Source organism: Monodon monoceros, unplaced genomic scaffold (genome assembly GCF_005190385.1).
Source record: "Monodon monoceros isolate NGI ecotype Baffin Bay Population unplaced genomic scaffold, NGI_Narwhal_1 Super_Scaffold_13, whole genome shotgun sequence".
Lineage (NCBI taxonomy): Eukaryota > Metazoa > Chordata > Mammalia > Artiodactyla > Monodontidae > Monodon > Monodon monoceros.
The window spans coordinates 63,052,054-63,074,036 of NW_021703769.1; the positions used below are offsets into that span (position 1 = coordinate 63,052,054).

Genomic DNA, 21,983 nt, shown 5'->3' on the forward strand with positions numbered 1-21,983 from the left:
TTTAACCAGTTTTTCATGGTTTATCATTTCAATAACTCTTGCCAATTCCCTTAACCTGCCTTAACATTTCCCTCACACCAATCTGGCAAAATCCCAACCCTGCATAAACCCAATTATCAATTCCATCATCCATCAGTGCCAAGCACCACATCCCCAGGTCCTCCAATGTTCATCTCCCACATGCACTATCCAGACATTCCCCATTCTCTTCAGATTCCAAAATACTCTCCTAAATCCCTGACAAATTCTCTCTTTCTACTTAACCAAGGGGAAAAAAAAAAAAAAAAAAAGATACCATAACACACCTGCACCCAACTCTAGGCCTTGATTAGGATTCTATGTCTACCTTCTCATAACTTTTCACAGATAGTCTTTCTCCTAGGGAGGCTACCTTTCCCACCAAACTGAATGCTCTCCTTAAACATGTAAAATTTTCTAATATCTCCAATGTAAGAATACAAAAACATATTTTAAAAAAACACCCAGGGGGCTTCCCTGGTGGCGCAGCGGTTGAGAGTCCGCCTGCCGATGCAGGGGACACGGGTCGTGCCCCAGTCCAGGAAGATCCCACATGCCGTGGAGCGGCTGGGCCCGTGAGCCATGGCCACTGGGCCTGTGAGTCCGGAGCCTGTGCTCCGCAGCAGGAGAGGCCACAACAGTGAGAGGCCGGCGTATCGAAAAAAAATTAAAATATTAAAAAAAATAAAAAAACACCCAGGGCTTCCCTGGTGGCACAGTGCTTGAGACTCTGCCTGCCGATGCAGGGGATGCGAGTTCGTGCCCTGGTCCGGGAAGATCCCACAAGCTGCGGAGTGGCTGGGCCCGTAAGCCATGGCCGCTGAGCCTGCACGTCCAGAGCCTGTGCTCCGCAACGGGAAAGGCCCGCGTATCGCAAAAAAAAAAAACCTCCCAAAAAACAGAAAAAGTCCATCAATTCCACGTCCCTCCAACCAAACAATCTGCCTTTGCTCTTTGCAGTCAAACTAAGAATTGTCTCTACTCGCTGTATCATTTCTTTACCTCCACTAGCTCCTCCAGCTACACCAATCCAACTTCTGCCCTATCACTTTTGGCAAAACCAACTAAGACCTCCAGGTTGATAAAAGCAAGATATATTCCAGGCTGCTTCTTACTCATCCTCTCATAGCAGGTTTTCACAGGGCTTCTGAGCAGGGTTGAGCAGGCTGTGGCCTACACAAAGGTGCCTTACAGAGGAATGAGGTGGGATGAATGAAAACTTCTTTTTAAAATCCTTACGATAACTTGGGCTCAGATCCTGAGAATTCAAAGTAACCAGATTCTTCCCTTCCTTTGGCTTATAGTATGTTATAGTCTGTATTTCTTGCTGCCTCTCTGGTTCTGCTTTTTCAGGAACCTTTGAAGGCTTGCTCAGCCTCCTCTACCAAATACTAAATCTTGGAGTTTCTCAAAGCTTGACCACAGGCCCTCTATGCATCTCACTTTGTACTCTCTCCCGCAATCCATGCCGATGGCAGTACTTATCACCTATATGACATCGACTCCCAAATCCAGGCCTCCATCATAGATGTCCACTCTGAGGTCCAGACCTATAAACCCAACTGTTTAAAAAAACAATCTTAATGTTCTAATGCCTCAAACACAACTGGCTCCTTTCTTCCTGGAACCCCCATTTTAATAAATGGTACCATCATCAGGTATTTTCCAATAAATGGCACTATTTGGCCAGTCAGACACAGTATGTTTCCCACCTCCAATTCTCACCTCTCTCTCACTTCTCCTCCACAGTGCAACAAAAATAATTCTTATGAAACACAAATCTGATGTCCTCCCACTGCCCTTTATCATCTTATGTACCTTACTTCCCTTTTCAGCTAACTCTCCACACTCTTGTAATCCTTTTACATTCTATGCTCCATCCATCCCAATCTTTCAGTCACCTTGCTCAGCTCGTCTGCCTGGAACAGCCTTGTCCTCAGCACTCGCCGACCCTAGCTAATTTTTCAATGTCCTTCAAGCTTCAGCTTTCCTTCGCAAAGTTTCTGATTCCCCTGAGGGTGACTAGGAGTCCCTGCTATATAAGTGCTTCCAGAGAACCTAATAGTTCCCTTAGCTCTTACACCATTTGAGAAGCTTATTTAACTGTGTTCTGCCAGGAGACTGTAAATTCCAAAAGGGCAAGAGCCTGTTAGCGTTGCTTATCATTGTACCCCTCATTGCCTTGATGGCACACAAATTAGTTGTTGACTAAATGATTGCCTATTCTCACAATTGAGGCCTTTCTCTTGACACTGGAATGCAGTCCCCTAACCTAACCCAACACTAAGTTTTCTTCAACATTCAACCTAGAACCCATACTCCCTAATCAACAATATTTTCTTGGTTATGTTCTACAACAAGAGCACTAACTAGGAGTAATGACTCCAAAAGGCGAACTAAGTAAGATAGTTCCAACCCTCTAAGAATTTACAATCTATAATAAAAAGAACTGTTAGTATAAGTTCCAATTAGGAGTATAAAATGTTCTGTGCTTTCAGAAAATAAAATAAAATAAAAATCCCATCATTCAGCCCCTTCTTCAAACTCTTACAACACTCAAAGAGAGAACCACACTAGCTTGCACTTTAGTAGTTATATACTAGCTTCAATTTGCCCACTAGTTTGAAAAGATGCTAGTATTGAAGGCAGAGGTACTGTATTATCTAATACCACACACCTTTCATAGGGAAAGGAAAACAGTATAGTGGTTGCTGCATGGAGAGGGGTGGGGAACTGAGTAGAAGATGACCTTGGATCAAAATCCATTGTGATTAAGTAAAAATTTTGTCTTCTAAGGTAAAACTTTATATAACTAAAATATGGTCTATGCGTATGATCTTAAGAATAACTTCTCTGAACACAAAAAAGAAGCCAGTAATATAGAAAGGGATGGCTTCGGTAATATATTTAAATGATTCCAAATTTTTAAATTCTACTTAATATGCATTTTAGAAGTCTTATTTATTTTTGTGCAAAGGACACTATCAAATGAAAAGACCACTCATAAAACCAGAGAAAATACTTGCAAATCATATACCTCATAAGAGAAGTGTCTAATATCCAAAATATACAAAGAACTCCTATAACTCAACAAAAAGACAAACAATCCAATTTAAAAATGGGCAAAAGACCTGAATTGATACATCTCAACTTCATTAGTGAATAGGAAAATGCAAATCAAAACCACAAACAGAAACCACACCCACTAGAATAGCCAAAAAAATTTTAATGGAAAATGTTGTGAGAGGTGGAGAAATTGGAACTCTTGTACATCACTGATAAGAATGTAAAATGGTACAAAGGACTTCAGAAAACAGTTTGGCAGTTCCTCAAAAAGTTAAACATAGAATTACCACATGATCCAGCAAATCCACTCCCAGGTATATATATGCCCAAAAGAACTGAAAACAAATGTTCAAACAAAAACTTATAGGTGTATGTTCACAATACTATTCACAATAGCCAAAAGATAGAAACTCAAATGCCCATCAAAGGATGAATGGATAAACAAAATGTGGTATACAACAGATGATTATTCAGCCATACCTACTATAATAAGTCAAAGAGGTCTGACACAAAAGGTTACATATTACATGATTCCATTTATATGAAATATCCAGAATAGGCAAATCCACAGAGGAAATAGATTTGTGGTTGCCAGGTGCTGGGAAGAGGGGAAAATGGGGAGTGACCGCTTAATTGATACTGGGTTTCCACTTGGGGTGATAAAAAGTTCTGGAACTAGATTGTGGTCACGGTTGCACATGTTATGAATGTACGCAATACCACTGAATTGTAAAATGGTAAATTTTATGTGTATTTTACAACAACTTTTTAAAACCTTATTTATGACATTCTTGAAAAGACAAAATTATAGGGGAAAAAAGACCAGTTACCAAGGGCTGGGAGAAGTTGACTACAAAAGGGAGCAAGGAAACTTGGGGTGGGGGAAGGGAAGATATGATGGAACTATTTACAGCGTGATTGTGGTGCTCATGGTTACAATACTATCTGCATTCCTCAAAACTCAAAGAACTCTACAGCATATAAACTAAACCTCAATAAATCTGACATATAGGAAAGAGTACATTTCTTTACAGTAAAGGTATAAAAGTAAAAGAACATTGATTTATTTTTAATAATTCGATATTTCATGTCTCATATTGCCTGCCATATTTTGTAGCCATTCTCAATGGAAAAGCAAAAATGTAGCACTGGATGCTCTCCAATGAAACCAAAGACTGTCAGTGTCTGAATTAATCAGGCATGAGAGCTGGAACTTTAAGCTAGGGAAGGATTAACCTAGCCAAGGTACAGAAAGAAACAAAACAGTGCACTTAAACCAGTAAAAGACAACTGTTACCTAGACTAATAGTAAAAAAGTTCCAAATTTCTAGCAAGATAGTAATTTTACTCTTTAGCAATGCTTGAGAAATGCCTGAGATAAGTCCTTATAGCACTTTATTTTTTTTAAAAAGAAACACCCTGTAAATTCCTAATATTTTATTGCCTACCCATTTTGATAGCTTTCAAAAAAAATTTAAAGAGTCAAAGCACTGTCGCTGGCAAAATCAGAAAAATCATTGCCTGAGAGATAGGCAGTCCACTTCTAATTTATTTCACGTATTTAAGTATTATGAGGTTCTGTACCTCATCTGGCATAAATTCATTTCTTACTAGGCATTAAGAATATTGATAAAAGGTGGTATGCTTTTAATCTCCAATACAGATGTGAATTCAATTTTCAGCATTTAACAAAAAAAACAATTTTGTTAATGCTAAATAATCTTCACCTGAAGGCTTCCGAATCTAAGGCACCACGTGAACTGGACTCACTTTCTTCTGACCTTTATTTATTTATTTATTTATTTTGTGGTATGCGGGCCTCTCACTGTTGTGGCCTCTCCAGTTGCGGAGCACAGGCTCCGACGTGCAGGCTTAGCGGCCATGGCTCACGGGCCCAGCCGCTCCGCGGCATGTGGGATCTTCCCAGACCGGGGCACGAACCCGTGTCCCCTGCATCGGCAGGCAGACTCTCAACCACTGCACCACCAGGGAAGCCCTGACCTTTATTTTTAACCCAAGCTAGTTTACAGCCTTAAATAAAACCCTGCTTCAGCTACCATTTGCATCCCTTATCTTCCTCTTTTGTCAGCAAGTCCTGGAAGTACTTTAGAAACATCCCATTCAGCCTGGGAAATTGCCAAGATTGAAAGGAAATCTCTTACTGCGTGACCTCCCTAGCAAAGGAAGGACAAAAAGACTGAAAGTCTACCAAGAAACATGTCCCACCCCCTCACCCTCACGCAGACTCTCCAGTTATATGCCAAACATAGCCACTTAGGACACAGAATATTAAGAATCACTAAGAGTTAAACACTAAAGAAATCCTAAAACGAAGTCTTGAGACCAGAGGGGGGACTCTAATCAAGGACAGGGCAGAGTGTTTTATAATATAAGAAATGTGGCGACCATCTTTTAAAAAGTCCTGGGGACTTCCCTGATGGTCCAGTGACTAAAGCTCTGCACTCCCAATGCAGGGGGCCGGGGTTTGATCCCTGGTCAGGGAACTAGATTCCACATTCCGCAACTAAGAGTTTGCATGCCGCAACTGAAGATCCTGCAGCCGCATCTAAAAGATTCCACACGCTGCAACGAAGATCCCGCCACAACCAAATAAATAAATATTTAAAAACATAAAAAGTCCTGAAAACTGGGGTGGGGGGGGCCAAAACAAACAAATAAGTAAATAAAAATCAAAAGTCCTGAAAACAGGCAAATAACGACTGTAGAGTTATTCTGATAAAGTTCCTCTAATAGACTCAAGCATATACCCAAGGGACTAACATGCTTGTGAGATTCTCTAACAATTACATATTTAAAATTTTTCCTTTAAAAATAATCCCAAAAAGCACTGTGGTACAAAAATGTACTGTGTAACAGATAACATCATTACCACTTTTTTTTTTTTTACAGGTCAAGAAAAATGATGTGGCTGCCAAAAATCACTTGTAACACATCAAGAAAAAGTAAATACTAGGCAATTTAGACACAGGTATTTTTAAAGAAAACTATTACCAAGTTAGGCTCTACTGCCACAATGGTATGGTATACCCTACAAATCCTGGGCAGAGTCAAGGATGTGGGCATCGAAAAAGCAATATTCTAACATGCACCCCTTAACATGTAACACATCTTAAATATAATGGCAAGTATGGAAAAGATACTGATTTTCATATTCCACACATGATTCTCAACAGAGGAAGACATTACCAGAAATATCTTTAGGCCATTCTCAAATCAGACACATGACCCCCAACCCCAACCCTCTTAAACAAATAAATACACCTTAGAGAGAAATCTAAAACACCTTGGTTCTATTTCTAACTTTACCAACATAATTATACGAAGACAGCAAGTGGATTTTTAAATGGACTCTGACTCCTTTCAACATGTCCAGTAACTCCTTTAGGACCTATCTCCTTAGGTATCCTGGGGTAGGAAATAACACTATTAAACACCAAACTGGTAAAGAAACATACTACCTGTAATCAGTGGTATCATGGTAAAGTACGTATGGTAAACCCTCCTACTTAAGCATTGGAACCTCTTTTTCAGAGGTGATCTTGAACAGCCATATCCTCCCCTACTTAAACATAAACAAATAAAAATGTCTCATAGATAAATCTCAAAAGACATGGGCTCCTAAATCAAATAGTTGGGAAAGGAAGATATTTTTCACAAAAACCAGATTACCCTTCTAACTGCAGAAATATTTATTAAATGAAGACAGTTTGGGGTAGTTATTGAAATATTCTAGTAAGCAGCAATCAGGCGCCAAGAAACAGCACTCCAACTGTGCTCAGCAGTGGCCAGAAATACACTGAGGTATTTAAAGTATTTAGCTATAAGTTTGAGAAAGCTATGAAACAGTTCAAAATCATCACTTAAGCCACTTTAAACTCAAAAGGCCTATACAAACTCAAAAGGCCTATACAAACCCTATCTCTTTCTTTTGTTACATTTTACACTAAACACACTTGTATCAGATCGATTTAAGTGGTATAAAATAAAAACTTTACAACGAAAGAGAAAAATCAATGTTTCTAGATATGAAGTTCCTTAGGAGACAGTATTTACACATTTTGAGTGAATTTATAGTGCTATAATGTAAAATAGTACCAAAATCTCATGAAAGCTTAATACTGTATATACACTACATGATGATACAAAATTTCATTAATTCCTGTTTAGAAGATGTATGTGGTTCTTCTTTTTTTATGTATTTCAAACTATTACACTGCCAGAGTCTATCCTTTCCATGATTCCATGATTTCCCTACTCCCTTTAAAACAAACATACATACGTACTAGAGTAGGGGAGAAAACGCAATGCAGCATTCAACTGATGTTCTTATAAGAATCAGTTCTTAAATTCCAACTGTATAATGAAAGTTAAGCAAGGTACAAGCTACCTTTTAACCTACCCTGTCTCTATTTAATTCCATTTGCACCTGCCCTACAATAAATGCAGTCAGAAAGATTAGATTATTTTTGCTGTCTCACAATTTCAACTGGTATCAAGTTCTTAAAGTGTGAATTATAAGATATATAGAAAAAATAAAGAATGATACAGTCAAATTCCTCATTGGCCAACTTGAAACAGGATGATAGTCTAATGGAAATTTTCATTCTAGAAGCCTATAAGTAGAAAATGTAAAAAGAAAAGCCACTACTATACTAAGGATGGCAAATGCCATACCTAATAGAAATTTAACAATTATATGAGCTTCCAGTCATATATCCTCTAAGACACTTGACATAAATGCCCTTCATGAAACTTTTAGAAGTTACCACACACACATACACACACACTCTAGTACTTAGAGTTCTAGAAGAGAAAAATGAAATTTGAACTAGAGTGTGGGTGCATGTGTGTAGTAAATTCTAACTTTTTGAGGAAGAGATAAAAGAGGGAGGTTCTTTAAAATTCCAAATTTGATTCAGATGTGACAACATAAATATCATTTGTATAGCATTTTACAGTTTTGAAAGTAATTTCCCAAACTTTATCTTTAACCCTCACAACCCTGCATCTTAGGGAATGCATCCCTCCTCAGAGGGACAGCTGGTAACGTCAGTACAAAAGACCTCTGTCTTCCCGTTCTTAGTCCATTGCTATTTTCATGACACCAGCCTCTCCTAAGACAAATATTTGTAAAGGATCAAAACTAAAAATGCACACATTCTTAAAAATAAATATACCTTAGAGAAGAATCTAAAACACTCTGGTTCTAACTTCCCCAATGTAATTATACTAAGACAAGTGGATTTTTAAATGGACTAAAAGAGCAGGGAGAAGAGCACTGTGGTGTAATTTTCACATCTTCAATAAGATTACAATAAAAACATAGGGAATACTAGCATTATAGTAACTATACAAGATAGGCCACTTAAATTAAATAAAAGGCTGCTTTTACAAAACTTTGTCTTATAGTCAGTCAATTGATTACCACCCCCCCAACACACTTTTATTAAGCATAAGTTCATCTTTAGTTTCAGTATTTTCAAAAAGGAACAAGATACCACATATGAAAATTACGTCAATATTTCAAATAATGACAATTAATCATTTATAACAGAATTCTAACTCAAGTCCTGCAAAAACAATACAAACTGTACCTCAAGGTAGATTCCTCTAAACCAGACTAATGAACAGACACTAAATCTCAAGGTTCATTGTCTTACTTCTGGAAAACCATTTTCATTTTTCTTCACATTTATCAAAAGAATATAAGGACAGGAAGAAAAACAATCAATCTTTTTAGGAAAGAAAATCCAGGATGTGTTTTCTTTCCAATTAAATATGCATTAATTCATCTGTACAATACTATGTGATACTGGTGATCATCTTTGGATCTTTTTAATCATCAAATCAGAAGAGAGTCCCATTCTATAGAGAACAGACAAAAAGTTCGACATTTTCCCTCAAATTAATAGATTTTTCTGCCTAATTTCTGGCAAACTGCAGGAAGTCAACATACACTCTGTCATTAGGGCAATGAGTCTGAATTTCCAGTGTCAGAATCAAAGCAAAGAGACTGGAAATAAAGTGATATATTTCAGACAAGGACTCCAGGGTTCATATTACTAGGAATATAAACTAGGGAGACCCTTAAGAGGCAGGATAGCGAGAGTCATGGGTTGCTTCAAAGAACTAAATATTCCAAGATGAAAGTTAAAATTTCAAACACACACACTGACACACACACTCCATATACACACATCTTTTTAAATCAGAAGATTAAAATGCTAAAGAGGAGACAGTAAAGATAATTTTTCAATTAAATTTAAATAAGAGGGAAAATTTTAATTCAAAGAACTTCAGTAAAAAACAAGATTGTTGCCAATGCTGTCATATACAGAGGAAAAACTAATACATGTCACTATATAGTCCAAGACATGCTTATTAATGAAGGGTTTTGCCTAATCAGCAAAAGGTATTAATATATTAGATGCCACCCAAAAATAAAAATTTAGTAAATACTAAGTTCAACAATTTTTTTAAAAAAATCTGCAGACATACACATATAATTACCTTAGGCCACTGCAGAGCTTGTAATAATTTTCTTGTAGACCTATAAGAGCACTGCTGAGGTGCTTTATTGATGATAAAAAGGGTAAAGGAAAAAAGTAGTGCCTTTCCTTATAAACAAAGAAATAGCAGAATTTAGTAAGTTCCATACCAAAAAGCAATCTACAATTCTGATACCAGAAACTCTTTTTTTTAAATTTATTTATTTTATTTTATTTATTCTTGGCTGCATTGGGGCTTCGTTGCTGTGCGCGGGTTTTTGTCTAGTTGCAGCACACGGGACTCTCATTGCGGTGGTTTCTCTTGTTGCGGTGCACCGGCTCTAGGCACCACGGCTTCAGTAGTTGTGGCTCACGAGCTCTAGAGCGCAGGCTCAGCAGTTGTGGCACATGGGCTTAGTTGCTCCGTGGCATGTGGGATCTTCCAGGACTGGGCTCAGATCCGTGTCCCCTGCATTGGCAGGCGGATTCTTAACCCACTGCACCACCAGGGAAGCCAGAAACTCCTCTTTTTTGGGGGGCGGGGGAGGTGGGGGGGCTGTGTGGTTTGTAGGATCTTAGTTCCCCCTCCAGGGATCGAACCCAGGCCCTGGCAGTGAAAGCGCCAAACCACTGGACTGCCAGGGAATTCCCCAGAAACTCCTCTTTTGAAAAAGATTTTTAAGTAATAAACACAAAAAGTCCGTAACAGGTTTTTAAATAATAAACATGAGATCCTAGACATGCTATGAGTAGCAACATTAACTTCCTAAGGAATGATTTCTAACAGGAATACAATCTCCTTTTTTCAAAGGGTATGAAGATTAATATGAAAGAAGTAATTCACTATGAAAGAAACCTGTTGATTCTGGAAAATTTGGATTTCAGTCATTCCCCAATCAGCAGGCATACAACTGGCAAGAGGTTTGTTTCCTCAGGCCTTCTAATGGAATGTCAAAAGAGGCTCAACCCACCCAGTGCTTAACTTTTTGGTGATCAGACTGTTTAAATAATGTACAAATAGATACAACAGATATGGGATAAACTGTCAATGTGTAAATTAACTTTATGTGAGCAGAGTATTTCTTCAAGATGGATAAAACCTATGAATCTTAAATGGCCACAGTCTGATCTGGCCACCTCAGTCCACTAGAACATTGTCCCTTTGAACCTGTACAATCACCTTACTTAAGTTGCTGCCTCCGGCTAACCAAGCTGCTGTACAAGGAACAGTTCCTCTCAAAATGCCTCCTACAGTTACAGTGTTCTAAGCCCTGCAGTTAACTCTAAACACAAAAACAAACTTGCAGAATTCCATTTTCATGTATTTACTTGAGAAAGGACACTCAAATTTAGAGTGTTTACTATTTATTGATGCACTGGTAGGGAAGAAGGGATACAGAAGTAAAACCATTATACAAGATGCATGCATACATAAAGGTTATGTCTTACTGGGGAAGACACAAAAAAACTCAGATAGTGAGTGTTATTAGAGAAGCCTGGTGCTTCTCACTGAGGGGGTGCACTTAGGCTGAGATAGCATGAAAACACCCAGGTCAAGCACTCTGAGAAGAACAATCTATGCAGTAGCTACACAGCAAGAACAGGACTTGCAAAGGCCCTTAAGACAGAAATGAGTTTGGGGAGTGCTTTAGGGCAAGTACACAGAACAGTAGAGAAAATGACAGGCTCAGCGTTCAGGGACAAACTAGTTGGGAGAACAAAAAAAGGTTGAAGTGGTAAGCACAGTTACCTTTCATTGTAGATCTGTACCAAGATTTGGAAAGGATCACAGAGGGCAGAGGTAGGGTAAGGATCTTAAGGGAAGTGCAATGTTTAGGTTGGGGAGAGGACAAAAAACAGAGCTACCAATGGTAGGTTCAAGAGGGAAGAGAAAAGTCCGTGAACCTGTAGCTCACAGGAATAAATTTAGCCAACAAACTTAGGAGAGCTCCTCTGTGTTCCAGGACTCAAATGCCTGAAAAGGTTAACAGTGGATCCACCATCTGAAACTGTTTTCACAAGGATCTTCAGATATTCCAAGTTTGTTTATAGCAAAAGAGGAATAACAGAACTATGCTGAAGATGACGAGGTTATCAATCTTCAGAAACCATAAGTTGGTAATAAATCCTAAGATAATATTCAAAAATTTCCTGTCTATAATAACTTTTAAGGTAAGATCCACACATACACTCTGCCAGGGTTTTTGGTTTTTTTTGGGGGGGGGTGCAGTGGGAAGGGAAGTTATCCAACTGCAAAGTCATTGTGTATCTGTATCTTGATCAGGGTTATGGTTACACAGGTGTATACATTTGTCAAAAATCACTCAACTTAAGACCTATACATGGATAAATTTTATCTCAAAAAAGTAACAAGTTCAAAAAAACAATTCAACTAAGAGAGAAAAAGTACCGTCAACTAATACAAGATGGAGCAGAACATAATAAAAACATATACATATACCTGAAACTAATATGTTGTATTTCAGTTATACCTCAATTTAAAAAAAAGAAAAACACAAATGTCTCCCTAAAAATTTAATAGGTTACATTCTACATTAAGAAAAGTAATAAGCTGGAGTATTTCATACAGGAATTAAACCACAAAATGTCTGCAACTTTCACTGTTAGACCTCTAAACAAGAGGGGATGTGTTTTATTTTCTAGTCCCCAAAATAAAATGGATTCTGAGAAAACTTTAAGATAGCCAAAGACAGGTAACCAGAAAACAATATGAAGAGACACCAAACAAATGACAGCTTGTGTGAATCTATAAAGGGAGGTCCACTGAAAGCCGCCTCAGGGATTTATTTTAGGTGATTAGGATTGGGAAAGAAAATCAAGTAAGCAAGTGCCAAGCAGTGAAAGCAGGAAAGCCTAAATTTAAAAGTTGTGAGAACTCAGTGTTCACAAAAAAAAAAAAAACAAACCATCAACCACACTCCATTTTGTGTATATGATCATCCTATATAATGTAAGTGTCCTAACCTGAATTGAAGTGTGAGCAGATAAAAAGTATCACTTTAGTGATCACCCTCAATCAACACCAGATAACAAATAAGGGGCTCTTGCTTATGGAAATTCCATATATTGAGCTGAATACTTTTGTCTGAATTTAAACCATGAATTATAAACAATATTCAGGTCCTCAACAGTCTCGTCTAGACTGTTCCAACTGCCTCCTACTGTGGTTACACACACACACACACACAAACACACACCTAATTTTAATCTTCCTCAATTATGCCACTTCCATGCTGGTAAAACTTCAGTAGTTCCCTAAAGTCATTCCAAACACATCCAGTATGATTCAAGACCTACAATACAGCCCCACTCCAGCTCTTAAGCTTCATCTCTTATTTGTATCACACCTCACAAATACCCCATCCTTCTAACCAAACTGGTAACATTTTACCAAGGACAACTTGCATTTTGCCATTTCCCTGCTTTCTTCTATTTTTTGATCCCCCCCCCAAATTTACTGTCAAAATAGAACAGATCAATTTCATGGTCCCACTGCCCCCTACTCAACTGTACAGCTTTCCCTCCTCTGACTCTCCAAGTTTTAAACTGTAAACCACATATAAAAAGAATTTTACCAAGAATTATATCACAATTAATATCCATATACTGCTTTACCTTTTACATAGCCCTTTCTTATCCCCCATACTAACCGATAATCTCCTTAAAGACAGTAGCTCTATTAGTCATAAAAATCCCTACAGGATCACTATTTCCTGAATTAGAATATTTTCATTGAATTAGAATATTTCACAATCTCCTATTATTTAAAAAACCCTTCAGTTATACTCCCAACTTAAAAAGGAACCACAACAGAAGGGGGAAAAGGGTTCAATTTAAAGATAAAATTGCCATATGTTTCATAAGGAATATATTTTATTCTATAATGGAAAAAATAAACTTTCCCCCCAAATTAAACACCCATACACAATTATCTGGAACTCCTTAATGTACATGAAAATCTGTGGTACAGAATTGGCAACCATTAAATTCTGTTTAACTAAAGCTCTATTTATAGTTATAAAATATGTAACTCCACTTAATTTCACCCTTTAGGTATTTCACTATATTATGCACCTATGGACATCAGACAGTACAGACTCATAAAAGGCTGAATAGACAACTCTAGTTTCAAAAATCCAGTTTCTCACAATGTCAGACATACTAGTTTTTGGCTTTTCTATCTTCACAGCCCTCTTCCCCATCTTTTGGTCTGTGACAATGGAGAATGAAGGTATTTGTACTTGTGAGAACTTCAATCTGTCTACATTTTACCAAAAATAGAAGCTGTCTTTAATATACAGTTTCATCCTTTTAGAACTGTAGAAAGATCTTAACACTGGGCACAGTAAGATACCCAAGATATATCTGTTAAACGAATAAAGTCTTAAGATGCCGAAGTGTGGAAGTAAAATTATGTGTTTTCATTTGACAACGCTCCCTCTTGCTTGTTGAACTAATCTATATTTGACTCCAATGTCAAATCAGTCTTGTCATCTTGGAGAATTAAAATGAACAATATAACAAATTACACACTTTTTTTTTTTTTTGCTTCACCGCCTGGCATGCAGGATCTTAGTTCGCCAAACAGGGATCAAACCCGCGCTCCCTGCAGTGGAAGCCCAGGAGTCTTAACCACTAGACCACCAGGGAAGTCCCATATACACTTAATTTTAAAACAAATCATTCTGCTCTCTATCTTGATTGGTGCACCCAGAAGATTACTCCCCAAAATAAAGTCAAGAAAAGGAGAGACTGGTTAGTGCCAATAATAAAACCACTCATTTGCCTAATCATTCTTAAATGTTAATGGAGGGGCTGCGCTGGTGGCGCAGCAGTTAAGAATCCCCCTGCCAATGCAGGGGACATGGGTTCGAGCCCTGGTCCGCGAAGATCCCACATACCGCAGAGCAACTAAGCCCGTGCGCCACAACTACTGAGCCTGCACTCTGGAGCCCGCGAGCCACAACTACTGAGCCCACGTGCCTAGAGCCCGTGCTCTGCAACAAGAGAAGCCACCGCAATGAGAAGCCCGCGCACCTCAACGAAGAGTAGCCCTGCTCGCCGCAACTAGAGAAAGCCCTCGCACAGCAACGAAGACCCAACGCAGCCAAAAATTCATAAATAAAATAAATTTATTAAAAAAAAAGTTAATGGAGAGTACAGTGAATGAAAATGAAGAAAATGCTTTCTGCTAGAGGTATGCTTTTAGCAAAGGTGGGCTTGCTCTGTTGCCACATGACACTAGTCTATTCAGCCACCTGGAACACTTCCTGTCAATACGTGTGAAGTATCAGGTGTGGCCATCATTGACTCAACAGTCGGTTTCCAGACTAACTGACAAACTAACACTAAAAGAAACCAACCAAAAATTGCTTTTTTAAATCCTACTTTTCAAAAAGACTAAATCTAGTAAAATAGAACCCAAAAAATCAGACAAGGACTGGTACAGAAAGGCAAAAAAAATTTTTTTTAAACCAAAATGACTCTGATGAACCATACGGAATCTGCCTGCATTTGAAGATGTTTAGAAAAACAAACCCCCATTTAAGCAAGGGGAAAAATCGAGCTCCATTCTGTCAGTTAACTGGAGTGTGTCACCTTTCTAAAGTGAAGAGGGTACAGAATAACAACCTCAAATTTAACTCATGAGAATTTATGACTTGGCAAACACCTGAAGTTTTTTATTGGCTATTTAACAAAACAATTAGGCAACAGTGCAAAGAAATCAAGTTTTGCTATGGCGTACTGTCCATACTTTTCTATTCCCTCCTCTACAAAAAAGTCAAGTATTTCCAACATCCTAATCAACTGTTACTCCACGTAACCAAGGGTATCTCACAGTATCTGTCTACCTAGGCAATAAGTTCTGAGACTGTGAAACAGCACAGCTTCCAAGAATGCATACATCCTCCCCCACACACAGCCAAGAAATAAAGTACTTGAAGAAAAACAGACAATACTAATAACCCACGTACATATTCCACAACTATATAAGCCATTCTGCTTCATACCTGTCAAATTAAGCCAGGTGATCTCAACCCATAGCTGCAACTGGGCTACTCCATTTATTTAGAAACACAAGCTACAACTTATTCTTTTCCAGAAGCTCCAGGACTATTTGTGAAAGGCACTTTATTTAGTCCTCTAAAGGGATACTGTGTACATTCTTTTACATATGCTGACCACAGTACTGAAAAATAATGGAAAATCTACTGTCAAAGAGCTCTCAAATGTCAAATTCAAGCTCATTTATCATCTAATTCATTAGATGCAAAAAAAAATCAAATTTCACACATTTCAATGAACATACAAAAGAATGTCAATTACAGATAAAAATACCAAAACTAGTTAACTGATTTTATGTAAAGCAGGCATAACCCCTAAGTGGTAAAGAACAAGTAAAACTATGCTTTCAAAACATTTTTTTTTAACTACTTATCTCAATTCTAGGCTCAGGCATTAACTTTTAAAGTCACCTAGTTATATACACCCGATCTCAACAGACACAGGATTTGGGAAGGCATATTAAACAGAATGAGATGTGTACCACTCAGTAGCCAAAAGAGCATTTTGATTTTTCTATCAAGTATTAAAGTGTTACCTTCGAACATCTTACCAAATTATTTCCAAACACTGCTGGAATTACATGAAACCATCAAGAAGCAAAAGTCATCCCAACAACGTGTGTTTGTCTAACATTTATTTGGCCAGTCCCCGGACAATCATATGGCAAGTGTGCTTCAAAGTATGAGAGCTCCATGAATCAACTAACCGCAAAATATTATATACGTTTAGGAAGTTCTTCTAGGCACTGGGCTAAGTTCCAAGATAGTCTGAGTATTACAAGCACTTATTCAGTAAGAGAAATAAGAATAAATTAGTCCTAAATTAGGTACAACTGCCCCATGATTAATCAGAAAGACACGAAAATTAATTTTTTTTAAGAACTCGATGCTCCGCAGGGAGTTTCCCGGTGGCCTTGTGGTTAGGATTCCGTGTTTCCACTACCGAGGCCCAGGTTCCATCCCTGGTTGGGCAACTGAGATCCTGCAATCGGCCCGGGGTGGCCAAAAAGTGGTGGTGGGGGGGGGGGGAGAACAAAACTCGATTCTCCTCATATACTCATTTCCAACTAGGCCCCAAACCTGTCTGAAATCAAATCAAATTCTCTACTCCTCTAAGCAACTGTCCGTACAAGTGTCCGGGTATGAATTGCTCTCCGCCAGAGTAACTGCCCCTGCACTTGGGGAAAACTTCATTTCCTAGTACCAGGGTCGGTCGGCCCCATTAACACAGTCACAATCTAGTCTCATGCTCCACAACTACGCTGTTGTCAGAGTAATGCCTTGGAGTGCTGGGTTTTGTTTTTTTTTTTAAATATTAACACGTGGGGGTCACAGAAGGGATCCCAATTAAGGAAATCTTTCACGTGGGGACTCAAAGGGTTAAAGATCAGGGAAGTTAATGGGTAACAGAGAGGGTCCCGTACTCTCAGGATCCCCCAACTCATATCCCAACTTGACGGCAAGGTGGCAAGTAAAAAGTGCCCCCACCGCCAGGTCCCCCTTCCTTCACCCAACTCCTAGGCCAGTGCCTTCTCCCGGCGCCCTGGCTCTCGGCTCCAGCCCCCGAGTTGAAATGCAGGGAGAGGGGAGGCATTTAGGCCTCGCCTCCCAGCGGCCTTCCTCCCCCGGCCGGGGCGGGAGGGGACCCAGGAAGCCGCGCCTGGTTCCCCGGGGCGGGGGATGGGGTGGGGGGAGGAGGGTGGAGAGCCTAGGCCGCGCCTCCCACCCCGGCGGTCCTAGGCCTCGGCCCGCCCGAGGCGGGGCCCGGGGTCGGGTCGGCGGGCTGGGCGCCGGCTCACCCACCTGGGTTGCCAGTCATTCCAGCTCCGCGGGTACTTGGTGCCGCCGCCGCCGCTGCTCAGCCGAGACCCCGGGGCTCTGCGGCTCATTACCTTCCCCGACACGACATGGCCAAGCGCCGCCGCCCGAAGAAGCGCGAGTCGCCGCCCGAACCGGCCGCCGCCGACACTCCGCTCCGGCCCGGGGCTGAGGAGGAAGCCGAGCAGGAGGAGGAGGCGGCGGAGGGCGGGGGAGGCAGACGGTCGTTCCGGGTTCCGCCTGAGCCCGCAGCGCAGGACTGGGAGGCGGGAGCGGCGCGGTGAGAGGGAGGCGGAGGAAGGGGAGGCGACGTCTCTTACAGGGCCGTACGCGGCCGGCGACGCCGGGGCGCAGGAGGAGGAGAACAGCGAGGAGGAGGCGGTGGCGGCGGATCCTCAAGCTCACACAGCCACGGCTACCCCACCTCCCGACTCCGCCCGCCGCGCCGCCGCTGCCGCACGGCATGCTGGGAGCGAGGGGCGGGGCCGGCACCCGCCGGGCCAGGGGAGAGGGGCGGGGCCGAATCGGAAGGGCGGGGCCTGGGGGCGGGGCCGGGCTCAGCGAGCGGACGATCCTCCCGCGCCCTGCGGTATTCTGCACTATCCGCGGACCTCGCCGAGGTCTGGCCCCGCCGCAGGGGATCACGGGAGAGGGGAATCTCCGCCAGCACTCCCACACGCACACCCTCCCACATAAGCCCGGGAAAACACCTGACCCTCTGAGGGCCGGTCAGTAAGGTGTAAACAAGCATCCAATTAAGAACCTGGGGTGTCCTTGCTGGGGGGGGGGGGGCGCACACACACACACACACACACACACACACGGAGGCGTGCCTTTAGGGTTCACGTGCCTCCACGTTCCTCACCTTCTACGGTGAAAAGTGGAAATTAAAAAAAAAAAAGAGTGTGGGTATCTATTTACCCAGCCAACACCTGAAATGCCCATGGAGTCCTGACACCTTGACCATTTCTTCACATTGCAAAAAACTAAATACAGAAAGCAGAGTACTCTCGAGCTCCAGACCCGATTCCCTGCAATGTGAAATATGCTCTGAAATCCTCTCACCGTTACACTTGCCCACCTTCCCCTCCAAAAACAGTCGGGGGGCTGGGGGGCAAACCTGAGCACTCTCTCCCCCACAGCGACAGTCTGCCAGAAAGACTTCACTAAAGCATCTGATACATGATGTGAATGCCATCCATATACATTGAGAAAAGGTCAGCAAGATGCGCATCGAACAGGTAACAGGAGTTACCTTTGGGGAGGATAGTAAAAAGGATCTTACCCTTGTCTGCACAGAGGGTCTTAACCTATTTTATGTTGCAAGAAGAAAGTCTTTATATGTTGCTTGTGTGATTTAAAATGGTTACCAAAAGTACTTGAGATTATGAGGTGTTACACACTCATCCTGCTTCAACCCTGGGCTCCTTTCTTGTGCCCAGCAACCCCTCATAAAAGTATGATCCTGCCAGCTCTAGAGGATAGAAAGTTAGATTTTCAAAAGCACTTTTCTCCCCTCCCCCCTCCACCCATTCAGGAAAAAAGAAACTCCTCTGAACTGGGGCTATTTGACTCAACACAGAAATTCCCACTAGGTCAGACCCAAGCATGGTCACCCACATGTGTAAAAAAAAATTTTTTTTAATAAAATACCTGAGTGAAGAGAGATACATCTGGAAGGTACACACTCTACCCTGAAATTTGCCCTGTGTTCCCCTGCACTTGCTGTGAGGAAGGATCCCACCAGTTGTAAACGGGGCCCTACAAGAGGTATCTTTTCTTCCCTACTCTCTGATGAAGAGAAAAAGTCCCTCTTGAACCGAGTCCCAAGATTAGGGTCCCCTCACTCAGTATGGTTCTCTCTGGAAAATTGTTAATCCTGCCACAAGTTATTTTGGTTTGTTTGTAGTTAATGTCTAATTACATAAGCAACAGTGAACATATTGTCCTCAAGTATGTTTTTAATGTGCAGCCTAATCATGATTTATTCTTTCATTCAACATTCAGCAAAATTTATTGATCATCTACAAACCAAGCAGTTGGGGACAGGGACAGAGATCCAGACTCAATCCTTGTCCTTAAGCAACTCTGGGAGTAGGGGTCAGAGAGATAGATCTATTATTAGAAATGTCTGGAATTGTTATGTTTGCTCAATCTCCCCTCTCTCCACCATCCTGCAAGCCTGTCTTGCAATCTGACTAAAAAGGCCCCTTCCCCCAAAGCCTTTTCTTAATTCTAAGTTTTGACGATTCTTGGACCTGTCTTCCTCAGATCCTTTTCTTTTTGTGCTCCAGGTAAGTTGATGCTCTCTTCCTCTTTGGGACCCTCAGACCCATGAGCAAATGGCTGATGTAGCCAATTAATCATTTTGACTTGCTTCAACAGTTGATTGCAACAAAGGTGCAGTGATGACCAAATTATGTCAATTGTTCAGATTCCAAAATGATTCCCAACAGAATAATCAGAACCTTAGACCCCTGAGAAAAATGTCAGGAGTCCTTTAACCTTTTCAAATTACAGAACAACAGCAGAGTACTTCAAGGAAGGGCTCTGGGTTCAAATTCCAACTCCACTTAAGAGCTGAGGGAGCATCAGCAAAGCTCCTGACTCTCGCAGTGCCCCAGGTTCTCATCTGTAAAATGAAGATGATAATATTAGCACTGACCTCTTGAGGACGTTGAGAGGATTAATAGCGATCTTGCATGTAAAGTGTTTTTCACAGTGCCTTCCACATGGTAAGCAATCAAAAAAAATTACCTAAAAATCAGATTCACCACTTCTCTGAAGCACGTGGCTATTTGGATAATATTTGACCAATGAAGAAAAAGAATAAAAAAGAAAAGTAGCTGGCAGGGGTTGTGCCCAGTTGCTCAAACAATTCCTTCTTATTTATCATTGTTTTTTCTACTTCTTTCATGGAAATGATTAACCCTCAAAAACAGTGTTGGCACAGGGGAGGTGTGAGGACATAGGAGGTGGGTGAGTGTCATTTGGCAGCAACTTCCTGGAAAGCAATTTAAGAGTGTGTATCCAAAGACTTAAAATTAACGCCCTTTCCCCCACTAATTCTTCTCCTGGGAAACTATCCTAAGGAAATGTGCCACATTACAGACAAAGTGATTTTCTTAAAATAAAAATCAGATCATGTGAACATCCTACTTAAAATGCACCAATGGCTTCCCATTCTTAGGATAAAATCCAGACTCATCATTACTAAGAGCCTGTAAAAGCTGGCTTCTCCTGCATTGCAAACATCCCAGGGCTGCTCATACCCAAAACAGGATCCTAACAATGGTTCTAAAGTTTGTCCTTAGAGTAAAATGCCCTCATGTAGGCTGTACCCCAATTAAATCAGGATCTCTCAGTGTAGACTCAGGCATCAATACTTTTGACTTCCCCAGGGGATTCTAATATGCAGCCAAGATTGAGTAACACCACTTTTGAGCACCTAAGCACTGAAAAAGTTATTGGGGACCCCACCACATCCTCACCTCCCAATACATGTGGACTATAAAGACAATTCTAAACCACTGAGAAGAAAGAATTAAAAGCCCGGTTTTTCCCATGATGACTACTTGGATACTTAAAAATGTATACACATCAAATATGATCAACTCTGAAAACTTTCCAAAATTTTTTCTCACTTCTTTTAGTAGTTTTGCTTCACTGGTTCCATTAGCACTCCAGTAATAGAGACAGAATTTCAGTTCCTGAAACACACTTAGCCTCTCCAGCCCCTGCACTTTTTTGTACTTGCTGTTCCCTCTGCCTGGAATGCCTTTCCTACCTTTACTCCCATCAAGATTGGTACTGGGGTAAAGAGTGGAGTGCCTCTGGGGCCAAATTTAAGGAGGCACTCACTCTTGAGGTTGTCCAAGTGCCAACCCTGCACTTGCACCAGCCTGCGAGTGAGTGCCTCCTGCGAGTGAGTGACCTCTTTTGTCTCGCCCTAGTCCTGGCCGTCTTTTCCTGGCCCATCTCAAGTCTTTTTTTTTTTTTTTAACATCTTTACTGGAGTATAATTACTTTACAATGGTGTGTTAGTTTCTGCTGTATAACAAAGTGAATCAGCTATATGTATACATATATCCCCTCCCTCTTGCGTCTCCCTCCCCCCCTCCCTATCCCACTCCTCTAGGTGGTCACAGAGCACTGAGCTGATCTCCCTGTGATATGCAGCTGCTTCCCACTAGCTATCTGTTTTACATTTGGTAGTGTACATATGGCCATGCCACTCTCTCACTTCATCCCAGCTTACCCTTCCCCTCCCGGTGTCCTTAAGTCCATTCTCTACGTCTGCATCTTTATTCCTGTCCTGCCCCTAGGTTCTTCAGAAACTTGTTTTTTTTTTTTCAGATTCCATATATATGTGTTAGCGTACGATATTTGTTTTTCTCTTTCTGACTTACTTCACTCTGTATGACAGTCTCTAGGTCCATCCACCTGACTACAAATAACTCAATTTTGTTTCTTTTTATGGCTGAGT

The 21,983-nt window shown here is 40.9% G+C and overlaps 1 protein-coding gene across 4 annotated transcripts in view; it reads right to left on the reverse strand.

The window, feature by feature from the left end:
- The window catches only part of SMG1 (SMG1 nonsense mediated mRNA decay associated PI3K related kinase), a 96,944-nt gene extending 79,036 nt beyond the window's left edge, over positions 1–17,908 (reverse strand). For 3 of the 4 annotated variants that reach the window (XM_029219728.1, XM_029219730.1, XM_029219729.1), the window contains exon 1: positions 17,483–17,908. In XM_029219728.1, the coding sequence (XP_029075561.1) occupies positions 17,483–17,568 (86 nt within the window). In that variant the 5' untranslated portion in view covers positions 17,569–17,908. The remainder of the gene's footprint in view (positions 1–17,482) is intronic. The other variant, XM_029219727.1, reaches the window with a different exon arrangement.
- Between the last annotated feature and the right edge of the window lie 4,075 nt (positions 17,909–21,983).